Source organism: Onychostoma macrolepis, chromosome 16, assembly GCF_012432095.1.
Source record: "Onychostoma macrolepis isolate SWU-2019 chromosome 16, ASM1243209v1, whole genome shotgun sequence".
NCBI lineage: Eukaryota > Metazoa > Chordata > Actinopteri > Cypriniformes > Cyprinidae > Onychostoma > Onychostoma macrolepis.
The window spans coordinates 19,431,435-19,447,278 of NC_081170.1; the positions used below are offsets into that span (position 1 = coordinate 19,431,435).

The 15,844-nt window shown below is 38.0% G+C and overlaps 1 protein-coding gene across 2 annotated transcripts in view; it reads left to right on the top strand.

The window, feature by feature from the left end:
- The window catches only part of atp1a3b (ATPase Na+/K+ transporting subunit alpha 3b), a 29,501-nt gene extending 15,088 nt beyond the window's left edge, over positions 1–14,413 (top strand). For both annotated transcript variants that reach the window (XM_058745897.1, XM_058745896.1), the window contains 20 exons: positions 2,675–2,791; positions 2,873–2,932; positions 3,897–4,100; positions 4,209–4,322; positions 4,407–4,541; positions 4,633–4,750; positions 4,844–5,112; positions 6,353–6,551; positions 6,658–6,902; positions 7,189–7,381; positions 8,300–8,612; positions 8,940–9,090; positions 9,215–9,383; positions 9,471–9,625; positions 9,721–9,844; positions 11,420–11,565; positions 11,663–11,793; positions 11,874–11,975; positions 12,759–12,850; positions 13,016–14,413. In XM_058745897.1, coding sequence (XP_058601880.1) covers positions 2,675–2,791; positions 2,873–2,932; positions 3,897–4,100; positions 4,209–4,322; positions 4,407–4,541; positions 4,633–4,750; positions 4,844–5,112; positions 6,353–6,551; positions 6,658–6,902; positions 7,189–7,381; positions 8,300–8,612; positions 8,940–9,090; positions 9,215–9,383; positions 9,471–9,625; positions 9,721–9,844; positions 11,420–11,565; positions 11,663–11,793; positions 11,874–11,975; positions 12,759–12,850; positions 13,016–13,044 — 3,066 coding nt within the window. In that variant the 3' untranslated portion in view covers positions 13,045–14,413. The remainder of the gene's footprint in view (positions 1–2,674; positions 2,792–2,872; positions 2,933–3,896; positions 4,101–4,208; positions 4,323–4,406; positions 4,542–4,632; positions 4,751–4,843; positions 5,113–6,352; positions 6,552–6,657; positions 6,903–7,188; positions 7,382–8,299; positions 8,613–8,939; positions 9,091–9,214; positions 9,384–9,470; positions 9,626–9,720; positions 9,845–11,419; positions 11,566–11,662; positions 11,794–11,873; positions 11,976–12,758; positions 12,851–13,015) is intronic.
- The last annotated feature ends 1,431 nt before the right edge of the window (positions 14,414–15,844 follow it).

Sequence of the window (15,844 nt, forward strand, 5' to 3'; positions counted from 1 at the left end):
CTCTGCAGTTCAGTAACTGTCTGGTTCAACTCAGCTACCAAATCTGACCTCAGAAGACTACAGAGGGTAGTCACGACTGCTGGGCGAATCATTGGTACAACCCTCCATACTCTCCAAGAACTGTACTCATCCAGAGTGAGCAAAAGGGCTGGCAAAATCACTCTGGACCCCTCACATCCAGAACACTCCCTCTTTGAGCTGTTGCCGTCTGGTCGACGCTACAGAACTCTGAGCACCAGGACGGCCAGGCACAGGAACAGTTTCTTCCCTCAGGCAATCCATCTCATGAACACTTGACAATAATCGTGGAACACACACTATTTATACACTTATTTATCTAACACACATACTTAGTCTACATTTCAATTTGCACATAATATACCTGTACATACAAAACTGTCTATTGTAATATACCTGTACATACAATTGTCAATTTGTTTATTGTTATTCCCTATTTACTTGTTCTATTTTTTATTCTTTTATTATCTGTGTTTTTGTTCAGTCGCTGTCATTCTGTTGCACTGTGGAAGCTTCTGTCACGAAAACAAATTCCTCGTATGTGTAAACATACCTGGCAATAAAGCTCATTCTGATTCTGATTCTGATAATCAACTGATTGGCCTGGTTCTTTCCATACATTGACCAGCAGCACTCATCCAGAGCCTCATGTGAGAGTTCCTGTTACACAGGGTCTTGCCTCAGTAATTTCCTGGAAGGGAATTCACTGTTCGCATATCGACAGCGCTACAAGAATAGTTCTTTATTCCCTGGAGGGAGGCATGTTGGTTGTTCTGGAATCTCAGTATTGATCAGTCGTGAGGTCAGATGATACACGGTTTCCTGCTTTAATGATGACTGCCCCACTAAAATAGCACCACCTGAGTCTCATGGGAGGCATCTTGGCTCTGCTGGATTTATTCTGCACTGCAGTATGATAGGATTACAAATCCAGCCAATTGACCATATGCACGAATACTTCCTGGTTTTTGATAAGCCAGGTCAGTCATTTCCGGTCAACTGTACTGTGCCCTTTGCTCGGTTTCTCTAATCCATTCACAATTTGAAGAAATGTTTTGTTTGTCTAAAAGGACCGGTCGTCCGTATACCATTTCAGGAATGACAAACGCGAGTGAATCAGTTAAATCATGCCGCGAGTCATTGCTATGATTGACAGTGATAACGGAACAAAACATCTGACAAGCCTATGTCAAAATAGAGCTGTGTATTAAGTGATTCAGACTAAATTCAGAGTAACAAAACTACAGCAGTAACCAGTCTGTTGGCTGAATATATTTAGCAGCTTACAGTTAAAGATAAAACTTAAACGATGTAGTTATTAAATTAGATCTAAAAATATTTCAAACTATTGAATGCATTATTTAATTGTTATACCATTAATATTTAACTTATTTAATTTGTATTTAACTATATAGATATTTAAATAGCCTAATCACCATTATAGGCTGTTTTCTGGGCTTTTAAAAAAAAAAAATTTTTTAAATGACAAGTGACTTTGTGACTTCCTGCACTTGGTATACTTTATACTTCAGTGCAGTAAAGTACAAAAATTTGCTATAATATTTATTTGATAATAAATTCAAAAGCAAGATGTGAAAAAAAAAACAAACAAACAAACAAAAAAACTAGGGAGTTGAAATGGCAGCTGCATTGATCCTCTGCTGCCATCTCCTGGTTAAATGGGTAATTTCGTGTCATTTTCATCTTAAAAAGTCTTTATTAAAAATTACTTCATGTCGTCTTCATGAATGAAAAGTGAACCTTTAAAGTGAATTTTACTGCACAGTTGAAGAATTGAGAAATAATAAAGGCTTTAAAATGTTTTAAGATTTAAAAAATGTGTTCATGGCTATAAAGGTAAGATATTGATAATCAAGAATACCATTATGATGTCGAGATTAGCCTAACCGTTAGGCTCGGCATATCAAATGATATGTTGTTAAATACATGAAACTGTATGTTAATGCCGCTATCATTATTTACGGTATTGCAATTATTTTGTTTCTCAGTTTCTGAAAAGAATGAGGCAGGAGAGGTTTCTGTGAGAGTTTACGAGCTGGCTTATCTTTATGCGAAAGTTCTAAAGAACGCTCCGTGCATATGCTCAACAGAAACAGAGGCTTTACAGAAGGGGGTGTATTATGATCATGTCCATGACAGAATAATTATCTCAGGTTATATATTTCTAATCGGATAAGATCATCAGCCTGAAAACAGAAGTGGAATAGAAGTGGAGTCTGAACTTTGATCTCTGTCTTCATTTAGATAAAGTGTGTGCACGTTTCACTAAAAATTTTAGACTTTCATGTCACTGTGATTTGAAACAGGCACGTATTCAACCTAATCAGAGTGTCTTTGATGAACAGCATGAGTCTTTGTGATGCCACACTCTCAAGTTCTGTATTCTTTCAGTAAATGAAATGAGGTTAAATTACCTCTTTGAGGTGACCACACAATCAAGACAGCAAGAGGGATGGACGGTTATGTCTGGACACATCCCATGATCTGCCAGATCAGTGTTCAAACTGAAATCACTGTGAATGTTTCGAGTAAATTACTTGAAATGTTCTTTATTACGATCTTACATTGCACTAAACTCTCAGTTTCTGTGATTGATTGTCTAAAGTTAATTAACTGATTATTCTCTGTCTTTTAGTATGGGCGGTCGGATAGCTACCGCGTGGCCACCACGCAAGATAAAGATGAAAAAGGTTCTCCAAAGAAGAAGAAGGGGGCGAAGGATCTTGATGATCTGAAGAAAGAAGTTCCCCTGGTAAGAATCACACTGACAAAGCAGCATGGTAGCAATCTTTTTCTTTTATTAATTTTCCTTTTCCTTTACCTTCCATTTAAGACAGAACACAAGATGTCAGTTGAGGAAGTATGCCGGAAATTTCAGACAGACATTGTTCAGGTAAACTCATAAATTATTTTGTCTTTGCTAAAACCAGGTTTCCATGTTTGCTAAAAAAAAACCAAAAAGAAAAACACCCTTGTCCAATTATAAATCTGATGTGTGTAGGTGATTGAAAATATGTTTACATATAATAGCGCAATTTAAGTGGATGAACACATCATTGGTTTTAGGAATGATTGTTTTGCAGCACTTCTCCTTATTGACCACTAGAGAGCTTCATACTCTGTTTAATCCCATGTAGGATACATGCACTAGCTGTAATGATGACAAAGCTGCTTGTTTTCAAACTTTTTAATTAACAGAAACTAAGAGTATTGAAATCAATAGGTGTCAGTAGATTAAGATAATTGAGTGTGATTAATTTCATGATTCAAGAACCAACAGTTGTTGACAGGAAAAATAAAAATAAGAAATACAATGTCAATTTATACATTTTACATCTTGTGTTTAGCACTAAGATGATTTTAAATAAGTTTTTGTTCATTTATTTATTTAATACAATATTTTATATAAACAAGAAAAGCATATTAGCTCAGAAAATGCTTACTTTAGTTTTACATTTTTGAATACATAATTTCTTTCTGGAATGACTGTTGTGCTGAACTACTTATTGTTGACCACTAGAGAGCAGCATAATCTTTATAATACATATAATACATTATTTTTGATAAATAAACATTTAAAGGTGTATTTTAAGTAATATTGACCTCTCCTTGTATGTTTACCGAGGCTCCCTGGATGAGAACCACTGGCATAATAGACCCTTATTAGTACACAGCATACTTGATATGTTCACACAGTGAATACTTAAAATAAAACTTTGAATTTACATTTGAAAGTATCGTTTGCTAATGATTAATTCAATATAATTTTTGCATTTTAGCTACTTGTTTGAAACTGAGTGGCACGACATTGATTTAATGAATTTAGACAATGATCTCTCTTTCTCTCTTCGCAAAAGGGTTTAACTAATGCAAAGGCTAGAGATTTTCTGGCAAGGGATGGGCCGAATGCTCTGACCCCGCCTCCCACAACACCTGAGTGGATTAAATTCTGTCGTCAGCTGTTCGGAGGTTTCTCCATCTTGCTGTGGACTGGAGCCATTCTCTGCTTCCTGGCCTACGCCATTCAGGCTGCTACCGAAGACGAGCCAGCTGGAGATAACGTGTGTATACATTCACACACTAGCACCGTGTCCTGTTTCAGTGAATCCACATTGAATATGAACACATGAATATAATAACTGAATGTGCCATCTTTGGTCTCCTCTCAGTTGTACCTGGGTATAGTGCTGTCTGCTGTGGTCATCATCACTGGCTGCTTCTCCTACTTCCAGGAGGCAAAGAGCTCCAAGATCATGGAGTCGTTTAAAAACATGGTGCCCCAGGTACTGCATACACTCCATGCAAACTTAAAATACACAGAAACTCAAAGAAACTGTGAGTAAAAATGACTCTCTTTCTATCCACAGCAAGCGTTAGTAATCCGTGAAGGAGAGAAAATGCAGATCAACGCTGAGGAAGTGGTAGCAGGCGACTTGGTAGAGGTCAAAGGTGGAGACCGAATCCCAGCTGACCTTAGAATCATCTCTTCTCATGGCTGCAAGGTTTGTGGTTTATAAACTTCAATCTGTTGTGAGGAATCGTGCTTGCTTTGCTACCCATTGGACAACTGTGTGTCTCTGATATCATACATAGGTGGATAACTCCTCCCTCACCGGCGAATCAGAACCTCAGACGAGATCACCTGACTGCACTCATGACAATCCCCTGGAAACCCGTAACATTGCTTTCTTCTCCACTAACTGTGTGGAAGGTATGGGATTTGCTTATTTCAGTAAAGTGTTGAACCTGTTTACCCATGTAAAAGTTGAGATCAGTGGTGTGATGTTTTCTATTTCTCTATCAGGCACTGCTCGTGGTATTGTGGTCTGCACTGGTGATCGCACCGTGATGGGCCGCATTGCCACGCTGACCTCAGGACTGGAGACTGGAAAAACACCCATCGCCAAGGAGATTGAGCACTTTATTCACATCATCACAGGCGTGGCTGTCTTCCTGGGACTGTCTTTCTTCATTCTGTCAATTATTTTGGGATACTCCTGGCTAGAGGCTGTCATTTTCCTCATTGGAATCATCGTCGCTAATGTGCCTGAGGGTCTGCTGGCTACTGTCACTGTGAGCACATGCAGTCATCTAAACATTTGAACACAGTTCAGTAAGGGTAGGAACTAGGGGTGGGCAATATACCGGTAGACACAATTAACCAGTAGAGATTTTGGACTATTGTCTCGATTGAGGTTACATGCTCACATGATGTTGCTATACCACACGGTCACGAAAACCTATAGTTTGCATGCGTTTTTTAAGCATTGCGGTTTAAAAACAAGTGATTTTAAGCCATTGAAATGCAATCAGCAGCAAAAGAGAAAACATTTCGATATATATGCGTGAAGACGGTGCTCAAAAAGCACGGGAGTATTGAACCAAGTTATTTTTGCTGCTTTATAGGTCTTCGAACAGTTTAATACACACACTTATATGTGTCAAAATGCCCATCTTTGCAAATGTACTCATAAACACGGTACTTTAGGTCTTAACTGAAAGCAAACAGCTGAGAAAGAAAACACATGTGTAACAGTATTTTGAATCTGGGCAGCTCCTAAAGTGACATCAGTCTAATATTCCATATTCATGTTAATCAAACAAAAAAAGAGAGAATATCTGTCACTGCTCATGAGTAAATCATAAAAAATATATATTTCATTTTCACAGTGAAGAAAATGCAGTGTTTTTATACATTTGATTACTTTATACAATGTATGTAGCATTTCTTATTTATTTATTCTACTGTAGATTTTTGTCCTATTGCTTTTAATTAGTTTCTTATTCTTATTTAATCGCTGACTGTTTACTTGTTTTCAGTGAGCTTGAGTTTTGTTTAGATTTTTTTTTTATTTAGGCTAGTATTAAATTGTTTTTAAGCAAAAATAACTATATCGTGATATATATTGCTACCGTGAAATAAGATTTTGGTCATATCGCCCACCCCTACTAAAAACACAGTGGAACCAGAGTAGCCCAAAATCCAGAGAAAATGGCTGTGGAATGAATCAAAACATACAGTTAATTTATAACAGTTAATATATGTTGCATCTAAAAAAACTGTGAAATCAGTGAAAAATCTGTAAACACCGTTTTCAATAATTGTTTTAAATTTATTTATTATTTAAAATGATCAATTCATAGTCATTTGGCAATGAAATTCATTTTTTCCTAATATTCCTTTCTCAAAACCACTCCAAAAATTGTTTAATGGAACAATTAAGGTACTAGAAGAGTTTAGACAAATTGGAACAAATTTTAAATACTTCCATGTGATTTAATTAATGTCTCTCTAATATCTCTTTAATCTCAGGTGTGTCTCACACTGACGGCAAAGCGTATGGCTCGGAAGAACTGTCTGGTTAAGAATCTTGAAGCCGTAGAGACACTAGGATCCACCTCAACTATCTGCTCAGACAAGACTGGAACTCTGACCCAGAATCGGATGACCGTCGCACACATGTGGTTCGACAACCAGATCCATGAAGCTGACACCACTGAAGATCAGTCTGGTTTGTTCTTTTCTTCTCATGCAGAGCCTAATGATGATGATGTAGTCTTGCCCACTTTATGACACCAGTTTTTCCCTCCAGATTTTAAGTTGATCTCTTTCTGCAGGTGCATCATTTGATAAGAGCTCAGTGACATGGGTGGCTCTGGCCCGTGTGGCGGCTTTATGTAACAGGGCTGTGTTTAAGGCAGCACAAGACTCTCTGCCCATCCTAAAGAGGGACGTTGCGGGTGATGCTTCTGAGTCCGCCCTGCTCAAGTGTATCGAGCTGTCCTGTGGCTCAGTCAAGATGATGAGAGAGAAGAACAAGAAAGTAGCCGAAATCCCATTCAACTCTACCAACAAATACCAGGTTTGTCATCAGTTACTGATTTTTTTAAATCAAACAGACAATATCAATATAAGTTACAATCAATGGAAAAGCTGAGGTTCAACAAACAGTAGCACTTTGTGTCATGCAAATATTGTCGTTATTGTGAAAATAGCGGAACTAAATATTGTTTGGTTCTGAAAGACTAAATGTAAATCTGAAATCCTTTTATTTGAGTCAAATGTGGATAATAAAGCACCTCTGCAGCATAGAAGTGTAATCACAAGCTTAGTTAAGTGTAGTCATCCCTCTTTCCATATTTCCCCAGCTGTCCATCCATGAAACAGAAGACCCCAACGATAACCGCTACCTGTTGGTGATGAAGGGGGCACCAGAGCGCATCCTAGATCGTTGTTCCACCATAATGCTGCAGGGTAAAGAGCAGCCCATGGATGAGGAGATGAAGGAGGCCTTCCAGAATGCCTACCTGGAGCTTGGAGGACTTGGGGAGCGAGTGCTGGGTGCGTATATATGGTATTATTACACAGTGCTCTAGAATACTCCAATCTGATTGGTAAGACAACATTCTAGGTCAGATATTTTTTGTATAATGGTCTCTAAACTGCCTAATTGACCATTGGTCATTTTCTACACGTTAATATATTTCATGTCCATCTTTGGGAGTTTGAGCGGCTGTGTAATAAGCAGAAAAATTTATTATTGTTGCGAAATAAACCCATTTATGATAAATGAACGGTTGAGTTTATATAAAAATTGATTATATTAAACTATAATCATCAAAAGTTTGGAATTATTTTTTCCTTTTTTTTCCAAATTGAATGGTGGTTTAAAGTGAGTTTTGAGTGAAGGCAGAATATAAATCTTATTTATTGTCTTGTGTAGCATGATGCTACAGTGTGCATGAATGGTCATGTAATGCGCACTTTTGGTCGTTTAGTATGGATGGAGATCTTTTCCGAAATGCCAGTATGGACGAGGATCGTTTTCATTTCAACAAACACGCACCAGTGTAAATGTAGCCTTACATCTAAGGGGGTTGGAGCGCTTTCACGCTACAGCCTCACGTGTGAGCCACATCTCTGAGTGTAACCGGTGTAAACTAGTAGGTGTGTTCGACTTGACGTGGCGCTGCGCAGGACTGAGAGAGCTATTTGAGAGCAGACTGCTCGCGGATATCAAAAACCAATCGATCTGTGCGGCGCTGCTTCTAGTCGAATACACCTAGTGCTGCAGGCTTATTGGCTCAGTGATGTTGACGAGATTAACCCCTATAAGGTATTGAAGTTTGGTACCGAACGACAAGACGTTTTTCAATACTTGAAGGTATCGAGGCAATTCGGTCGGTGCCTAAAAAGTATGGAACTCGAGACCCAGCCCTATATATTATACAAATGTGTAAACTTGCCTTCTTTCTACAGGATTCTGCCACGTCTTAATGCCCGAGGACCAGTACCCTAAAGGCTTTGCCTTTGACACAGAGGATGTGAATTTCCAGACAGACAACCTTTGCTTTGTGGGACTGATGTCAATGATCGACCCTCCCCGTGCTGCCGTGCCTGACGCCGTGGGAAAGTGCCGTTCTGCTGGAATCAAGGTCATCATGGTGACAGGAGATCACCCCATCACTGCCAAGGCCATCGCCAAGGGTGTGGGCATCATCTCAGAGGGTAACGAGACTGTGGAAGACATCGCTGCCCGCCTCAACATCCCCGTCAGTCAGGTCAATCCAAGGTAATGCAATGACCAGCACTGTAAACGCACATGGCACCTCAACATGCATTTATGGTGCGGTCAGATTAGCGAAATTTCATGTGCAAAAAAAAGATGAATTATCTGTCAGTAGTATAGCAATGAATGAAGCACAGCTCTCACAGAAATCACGTCCAAACCAAGCATCTTTCTGTCGGCGAAATTGCGAAATCCGTATGGCAAAATATTTTGCCCACACGCAAAATTCCTTTTGAAATATTGGATTTTGCCTTCAAAATTTGCTGAACAAAGCGATTGCACTTTACTACAAATATGTATTTATCAGTATTTATTGTTTGTGTGTTTTAGGGATGCCAAAGCTTGTGTGATTCATGGAACCGATCTGAAGGACTATTCTCAGGAGCAAATAGACGAAGTTCTGCGGAACCACACTGAGATTGTGTTTGCCAGGACATCTCCTCAGCAAAAACTCATTATTGTAGAGGGTTGCCAGCGACAGGTAAACACACACTTGCATTTCAAGATGGTTTATGTTCCTCAGTCCTCTAAATGTCCTTTGTGATTTTAATAATGTCCTGATTACAGCTTTCGATACATGTCCTGTTTATGTTTCTGCCACTTAGGGAGCCATTGTGGCTGTAACAGGTGATGGTGTGAACGACTCTCCGGCCCTGAAGAAGGCTGATATCGGTGTCGCTATGGGCATTTCAGGGTCTGATGTTTCTAAACAGGCCGCTGATATGATTCTGCTGGACGACAACTTTGCTTCCATTGTTACTGGAGTAGAAGAAGGTGAGGAAGACAAGAGGAGACTAGTGAATTTGAGGGAAAGACTGATGTTGTCAAACAACATATGAAAATCCTTTTCTCCCCTTGCAGGCCGACTTATCTTTGATAATCTGAAGAAGTCCATTGCGTACACCCTGACCAGCAACATCCCTGAGATCACCCCCTTCCTGTTCTTCATTATCGTCAATATCCCTCTGCCCCTGGGCACCATCACCATCCTCTGCATCGACCTGGGAACTGACATGGTAAGCACAAAAAACAGAAAAGGAAAATAGGAGAAATAATGACCTACCCTCACACAAACATGAACAAAAATGTAACTTTCTCTCTACCTCCACAGGTTCCTGCTATTTCCCTAGCTTATGAAGCTGCGGAGAGTGACATCATGAAGAGGCAGCCCAGGAACCCTTTGAGAGACAAACTTGTGAACGAGCGTCTCATCAGCATTGCTTACGGACAAATTGGTTAGTCACAAACAACCATTAGCTTCGGCAGCCATTACTCTAGTTCTCAGTCTTCTGTGTCACATGGTCATTCTAATATGCTAATTTGCTGCTCAAAAATATTTGTTATTACGGTGAATGTCGAAAACAATTTTGCTGCTTAATAATTTTGTGGAAACCTGTTTTTAGAATTCTTTAATGAGTAGAAATAACATAAATTATTTGAAATAGAACTGTTTTGTGACATTATAACAATATTTTTAATGTCACTTTTGAGCATCCTTGCTAAATAAAGGTATTCTTTTGTTTTTCTTTTTTTTATATCACTGATCCCAAACTTTCGAACAGTAGCGTATATATCATTCAAACATTGGAACATTAAACATTAAGCATTAAATGTTTGAACAGATCTACTCAGCTACAGATTTGCACATGGTACCACAAATAAAACTAGAAAATATGAACTTGTTTGAAAACAATGAAACAGCATTTAACTGTTATATCTTTTTGTAAATTAAAAAAAAAAAAAAAAAAGATTTAAAAAACTGTTATTTTATAGGGTACAACGGGGCTAAAGGCACACCTTAAGAAAAAAAGTGCTATTCCCTGCACTTAAAATGCTAAATTGCATAAAAAAAATATATATATATATATATATGCTTGTATTGAACATTAATGGAGCAACAGATTTTGTGTGAAAAAAATCATACAAGTCGCTTATTTTGTTTAAAAATCTTATAAATGTAAGAGGTGGCAAGGGGGGACTTGTTAAAAAATATATATATATATATATATATACTGTCATTAAAATGTTATTATAAAAAATATATTTTAAAATACAGAAACAAATCATTTTAAAAAGTAAAGATTCTGAAAGCATTGAAGGAGATCCCATAATAATTGAATATAGATTTACAGTAGTAACAACAAATGATATTTTATTATATGAAATGATTAATATCATGTTTTTAAATATGATGGTTTCATTCTAAACATGGTGATTATCTCTAATATGGACACCCAACATAATATATGATATTTACCATCTGAATCTAACCATGTCATGTCAACAAATGAAAAAGTCAGCCATCTATTAATTATCATGTTAATTACTGTGTGACTTTAGCCCCAACAGCAGGGGCGCTTTTTACCCCAAATACCATACTTTTAAATATTCTTTCATTTTTTAAAAACTGTTGCTTTAATTATCTTAAACAAAACTGAAAATCGTTAAGAAGACCTTTGTCTCAAATATATGCATTCATTTTATGCATATATTTTATGCATATATCTACATTTTAGTGATTCTCATTTGCTACTTAAGTCTACAACATTTTTAAAAAACATAAAATATTACATCAAGTAAGCACAGAATCAACTTTGTCAGCATCAAGGATCAGAGAATTATGCACATGCATCTTGAAAAGCGGATGTTTTGGAAAGTGCTATGCAACGTTTTTGTGCCATCTAGTGGTTTAGAGGAAAATAATATCAAAGGTGCCTTTAGCCCCGTTGTACCCTATAACTGTAATAAATATTAAAATTGTGCGGGCATCTGTGCAAAAAATAAAAAGAAGCATGTGTTTGTGTGTGTAGGTATGATCCAGGCTTTGGGTGGTTTCTTCAGCTACTTTGTGATTTTGGCCGAGAATGGCTTCCTGCCTTCACTGCTCGTTGGTATCAGACTCAACTGGGATGATCGTTCGATGAACGACCTGGAGGACAGTTACGGACAGCAGTGGGTGAGTGTTTTCATGTGTTGTGGAAGTGTTTAGATCTCATACATGTCTCATAGACGTTTCCCTGCATGTTGTAAGATGTTGTGTTCATGTTCCCCAGACATACGAGCAGAGGAAGATTGTGGAGTTCACATGTCACACAGCGTTCTTTGTCAGTATTGTGGTTGTACAATGGGCTGATGTCATCGTCTGCAAGACCAGACGCAACTCAGTATTCCAGCAGGGCATGAAGTGAGTTCAGGAAGTGTGTGTCCATTTATGTGTTTGTATTCACGAGAACATTTGATCTAATTGTGTTTGTCCTTTTACAGGAATAAGATTCTGATCTTTGGCCTGTTTGAAGAAACAGCTCTCGCTGCATTCCTCTCATACTGCCCGGGCATGGATGTGGCCCTCAGGATGTACCCGCTCAAGTGAGTTTAACACACACACGTGCACAAATCTGTACGGCAAAATGGATTTTTCAGTTGCAAGCACACATCCAGTTCCACCTCTGGTTCTCTCAAAGGAAACACATTTCAAAGATAGTCAGTAAGGTCTTTTTTGCTCGTTTTTAAAAAAGATTCATACTTTTATTTAGCAAGGAAGATCAAAAATGACAGTAAAGAATATTATTAAAGAATATTATTTTTCAAATAAATGCTGGGATTTCTCTACAAAAATAATTGATCATAATTGTCTCATGAAAATGGTTTTTGATTACCAAATCAGCATATTAGAAAGATAATATGACACTGAAAACTGAAGTAAAAATTAAGCCATCACAGGAAGAAATTATATTTTTTAAATATTAATTAAAAAAATAAATTTTAATTTGTAATAAACAACATTTCACAAGATTACGTTTTTTTTTTTTAAATAAATGTCAGTTTTAGATAAAAATGGTTTTTAAACGGTGAAAATGAAAATCTTCATGCAAAATCTTAATTTTATTCAATTATTGAGAAACTGAAAATAATCAAATCAAACTGAAATTGATTGAGATTCTGATTTCATGATTCATTTTATTAGTAAATAATCAATATAATTATTAGGTCATTCATAAATACGCATGTGAAACACATTTGAAACATACATATGTCACGTGACCTAAAGTTATGCTATAGACACAAATGTTAACATTTCATAATCTGCTACATGAAGTATGTGGTAGTCAATAGTGTTCTGCAATTTAAAATGTTCTCTCTTATCTCCAGGCCGAGCTGGTGGTTCTGTGCTTTCCCATACAGTTTCTTAATCTTTGTGTATGATGAGGTCCGAAAGCTGCTCCTGCGCCGGAACCCTGGTGGTACGTGTCCCTTGATATAGTCTCAAAGACACATGCACAAAATGACACACTTCTTATGAGTAATGTTCTTTCTTTAAATCAGGGATACGATAACTCATCAGTGTGCAAATTTTATGCAAAAACTCAGCATTTCTCTGATTCCCTTTTTTTCTGTCTTGTTTGCAGGATGGGTGGAAAAGGAGACATACTATTGATCAACAAATCATCTTTACTCACATTCCTACATCTTCCATTTTGTTCTACAACTTCTCTTCCCAACCGAGACGCACAACCATCCTCTCCTACCCTCCTTTCAAAGAGACAGCAGCTTTAAGCCAATAGCACGTCTCTCTCCCCAAAGAGGAAACCACAAAGCACCTTCCAGATTCTCAAATGTCCACATCACGCCCCCCATTTCCTATAATAATCTTTGCATGTATTTTCACACGGCTGTGTACATAAAGTCTACTATATATCTAAAACGGGCAGCTGCATAATCATTATGTAGATTCGAAAGGAGCTTTTGATGCTAAAAAGGGAGTATGTACGCTCGCCTATTAAAAAAGGCCGTCCCTCCACCGATCCTTTACATCCATGCCTTTTCCCTCAACCTACCCTCCAGTCACACACGGATACACGAATCACACAAAACCTGTTGTTGGACCCCAATGCACACACTAGACTCCATTTAACATAGGAACTTTCACGTATTTCACTCATGTTTTGTTAATAACTGTGCTTGTTAGGTGACTTTATGTTCTTTAATCACTAATGGAGGTGGTTTGGTGGCTTTGTTTATATTTTTTATTTTCTACTTGCGTTTGATTGACATCGGCATCTTCTCTCACTTGTTCGGTCTTTGTTTGTGTGCTTGTTTGACTGCTACAATAACCCCAAATGTTTCAATACACTCTGTCTCTGTGTTTTAGGGAAAATGTAAACAATACCACGTCTGATTAAACAAATAAAGACATATCTTGGAAGATAGAAACAATGAAAAACAGTATAAAATGATTCTCTTGTATGTTTGAACTCACGTGAGTGAAACACACTAGAAGCAGGTCAGTTTCAGGTCGGGCTTTGCACAGTAAACTAGCATGGTGTTGAACAGCATCTCTGGAATTAAATCAACTGCCGACATGAACCGAAACACACCAGGTTTTGTTTTCCCTCTTTTATGCCAGTTAAATTTGCTGTTTTTGTATACTTACATTAACTGTTGAAATAGATTTCAGCTGTTATCTGTCATAACAACCATTTGTTCTCCTAATATCTGATTCGAGAAACAAACTTTATCGTCCAAATCATTTCTGGACTGACCAATTGAAACTGGTGTGTGCAGGTTCCAGCGCTGGTTAATCAGGAGATACGATCGCTATGAAGCAGTATCAGGTCTTGTTGTCTGCGCGTGTATGTTTGTGTGTGTGTGTGTGTGTGTGTGTGTGAGGTGAGGGAAAGTGCGCTGTTGCAGTCAGCCATTGATCTGACAGAAATGTGAATATTGAGATTAAAGACAGAAGGACAAAACTACTAGTAGAAACGTATCTGAAAGGTCATATCCAATAAAACATCTAGTACATTTAATACTACAAGTGATGTCTGACTCTTCATTTCTGCGCCTTTATCTTCTTCTTGCCAAATATCTAATAAAATCTTTTCAAGTTTTTTTTTTCAAGAATTGTAATACGAGATGTTACTGTTACTGGTCATATAATTAGAATATCATCAAAAAGTTGATTTATTTCACTAATTCCATTCAAAAAGTGAAACTTGTATATTATATTCATTCATTACACACAGACTGATATATTTCAAATGTTTATTTCTTTTAATTTTGATGATTAGAGCTTACAGCTCATGAAAGTCAAAAATCAGTATCTCAAAATATTAGAATATTTACATTTGAGTTTGAATAAATGACCATCCCTACAGTATAAATTCTGGGTATCTCTTGTTCTTTGAAACCACAATAATGGGGAAGACTGCTGACTTGGCAATGATCCAGAAGACGAACATTGACACCCTCCACAAAGAGGGTAAGTCACAGAAGGTCATTACTGAAAGGTGTGGCTGTTTACAGAGTGCTGTATCAAAGCATATTAAATGCAAAGTTGACTGGAAGGAAGAATTTGGGTAGGAAAAGGTGCACAAGCAACAGGGATGACCACAAGCTTGAGAATACAGTCAAGCAAAGCTGATTCAAACACTTGTGAGAGCTTCACAAGGAGAGAACTGAAGCTGGAGTCAGTGCATCAAGAGTCACCACGCCAGACGCCTTCAGGAAAAGGGCTACCAAGCCACTTCTGAACCAGAGACAACGCCAGAAGCATCTTACCTGGGCTGTGGAGAAAAGAACTGGACTGTTGCTCAGTGGTCCAAAGTCCTCTTTTCAGATGAAAGTAAATTTTACATTTCATTTGGAAATCAAGGTCCCAGAGTCTGAAGGAAGAGTGGAGAGGCACAGAATCCATGTTGCTTGAAGTCCAGTGTGAAGTTTCCACAGTCTGTGATGATTTGGGCTGCCATGTCATCTGCTGGTTTTGGTCCACTGTGTTTTCTGAAGTCCACAGTCAACGCAGCCATCTACCAGGAAATTTTAGAGCACTTCCTGCTTCCTTCTGTTGACAAGCTTTATGGAGATGCTGATTTTATTTTCCAGCAGGACTTGGCACCTGCCCACACTGCCAAAGGTACCAAAAGCTGGTTCAATGACCATAGTGTTACTGTGCTTGATTGGCCAGCAAACTCGCCTGACCTGAACCCCATAGAGAATTTATGGGGTATTGTCAAGAGGAAGATGAGAGACACCAGACCCAACAATGCAGAAGAGCTGAAGGCCACTATCAGAGCAACCTGGGCTCTCATAACACCTCAGCAGTGCCACAGACTGATCGACTCCATGCCACGCCGCATTGCTGCAGTAATTCAGGCAAAAGGAGCCCCAACTAAGTATTGAGTGCTGTACATGCTCATACATTTCATTGTCATACTTTTCAGTTAGCCAAGATTTCTAAA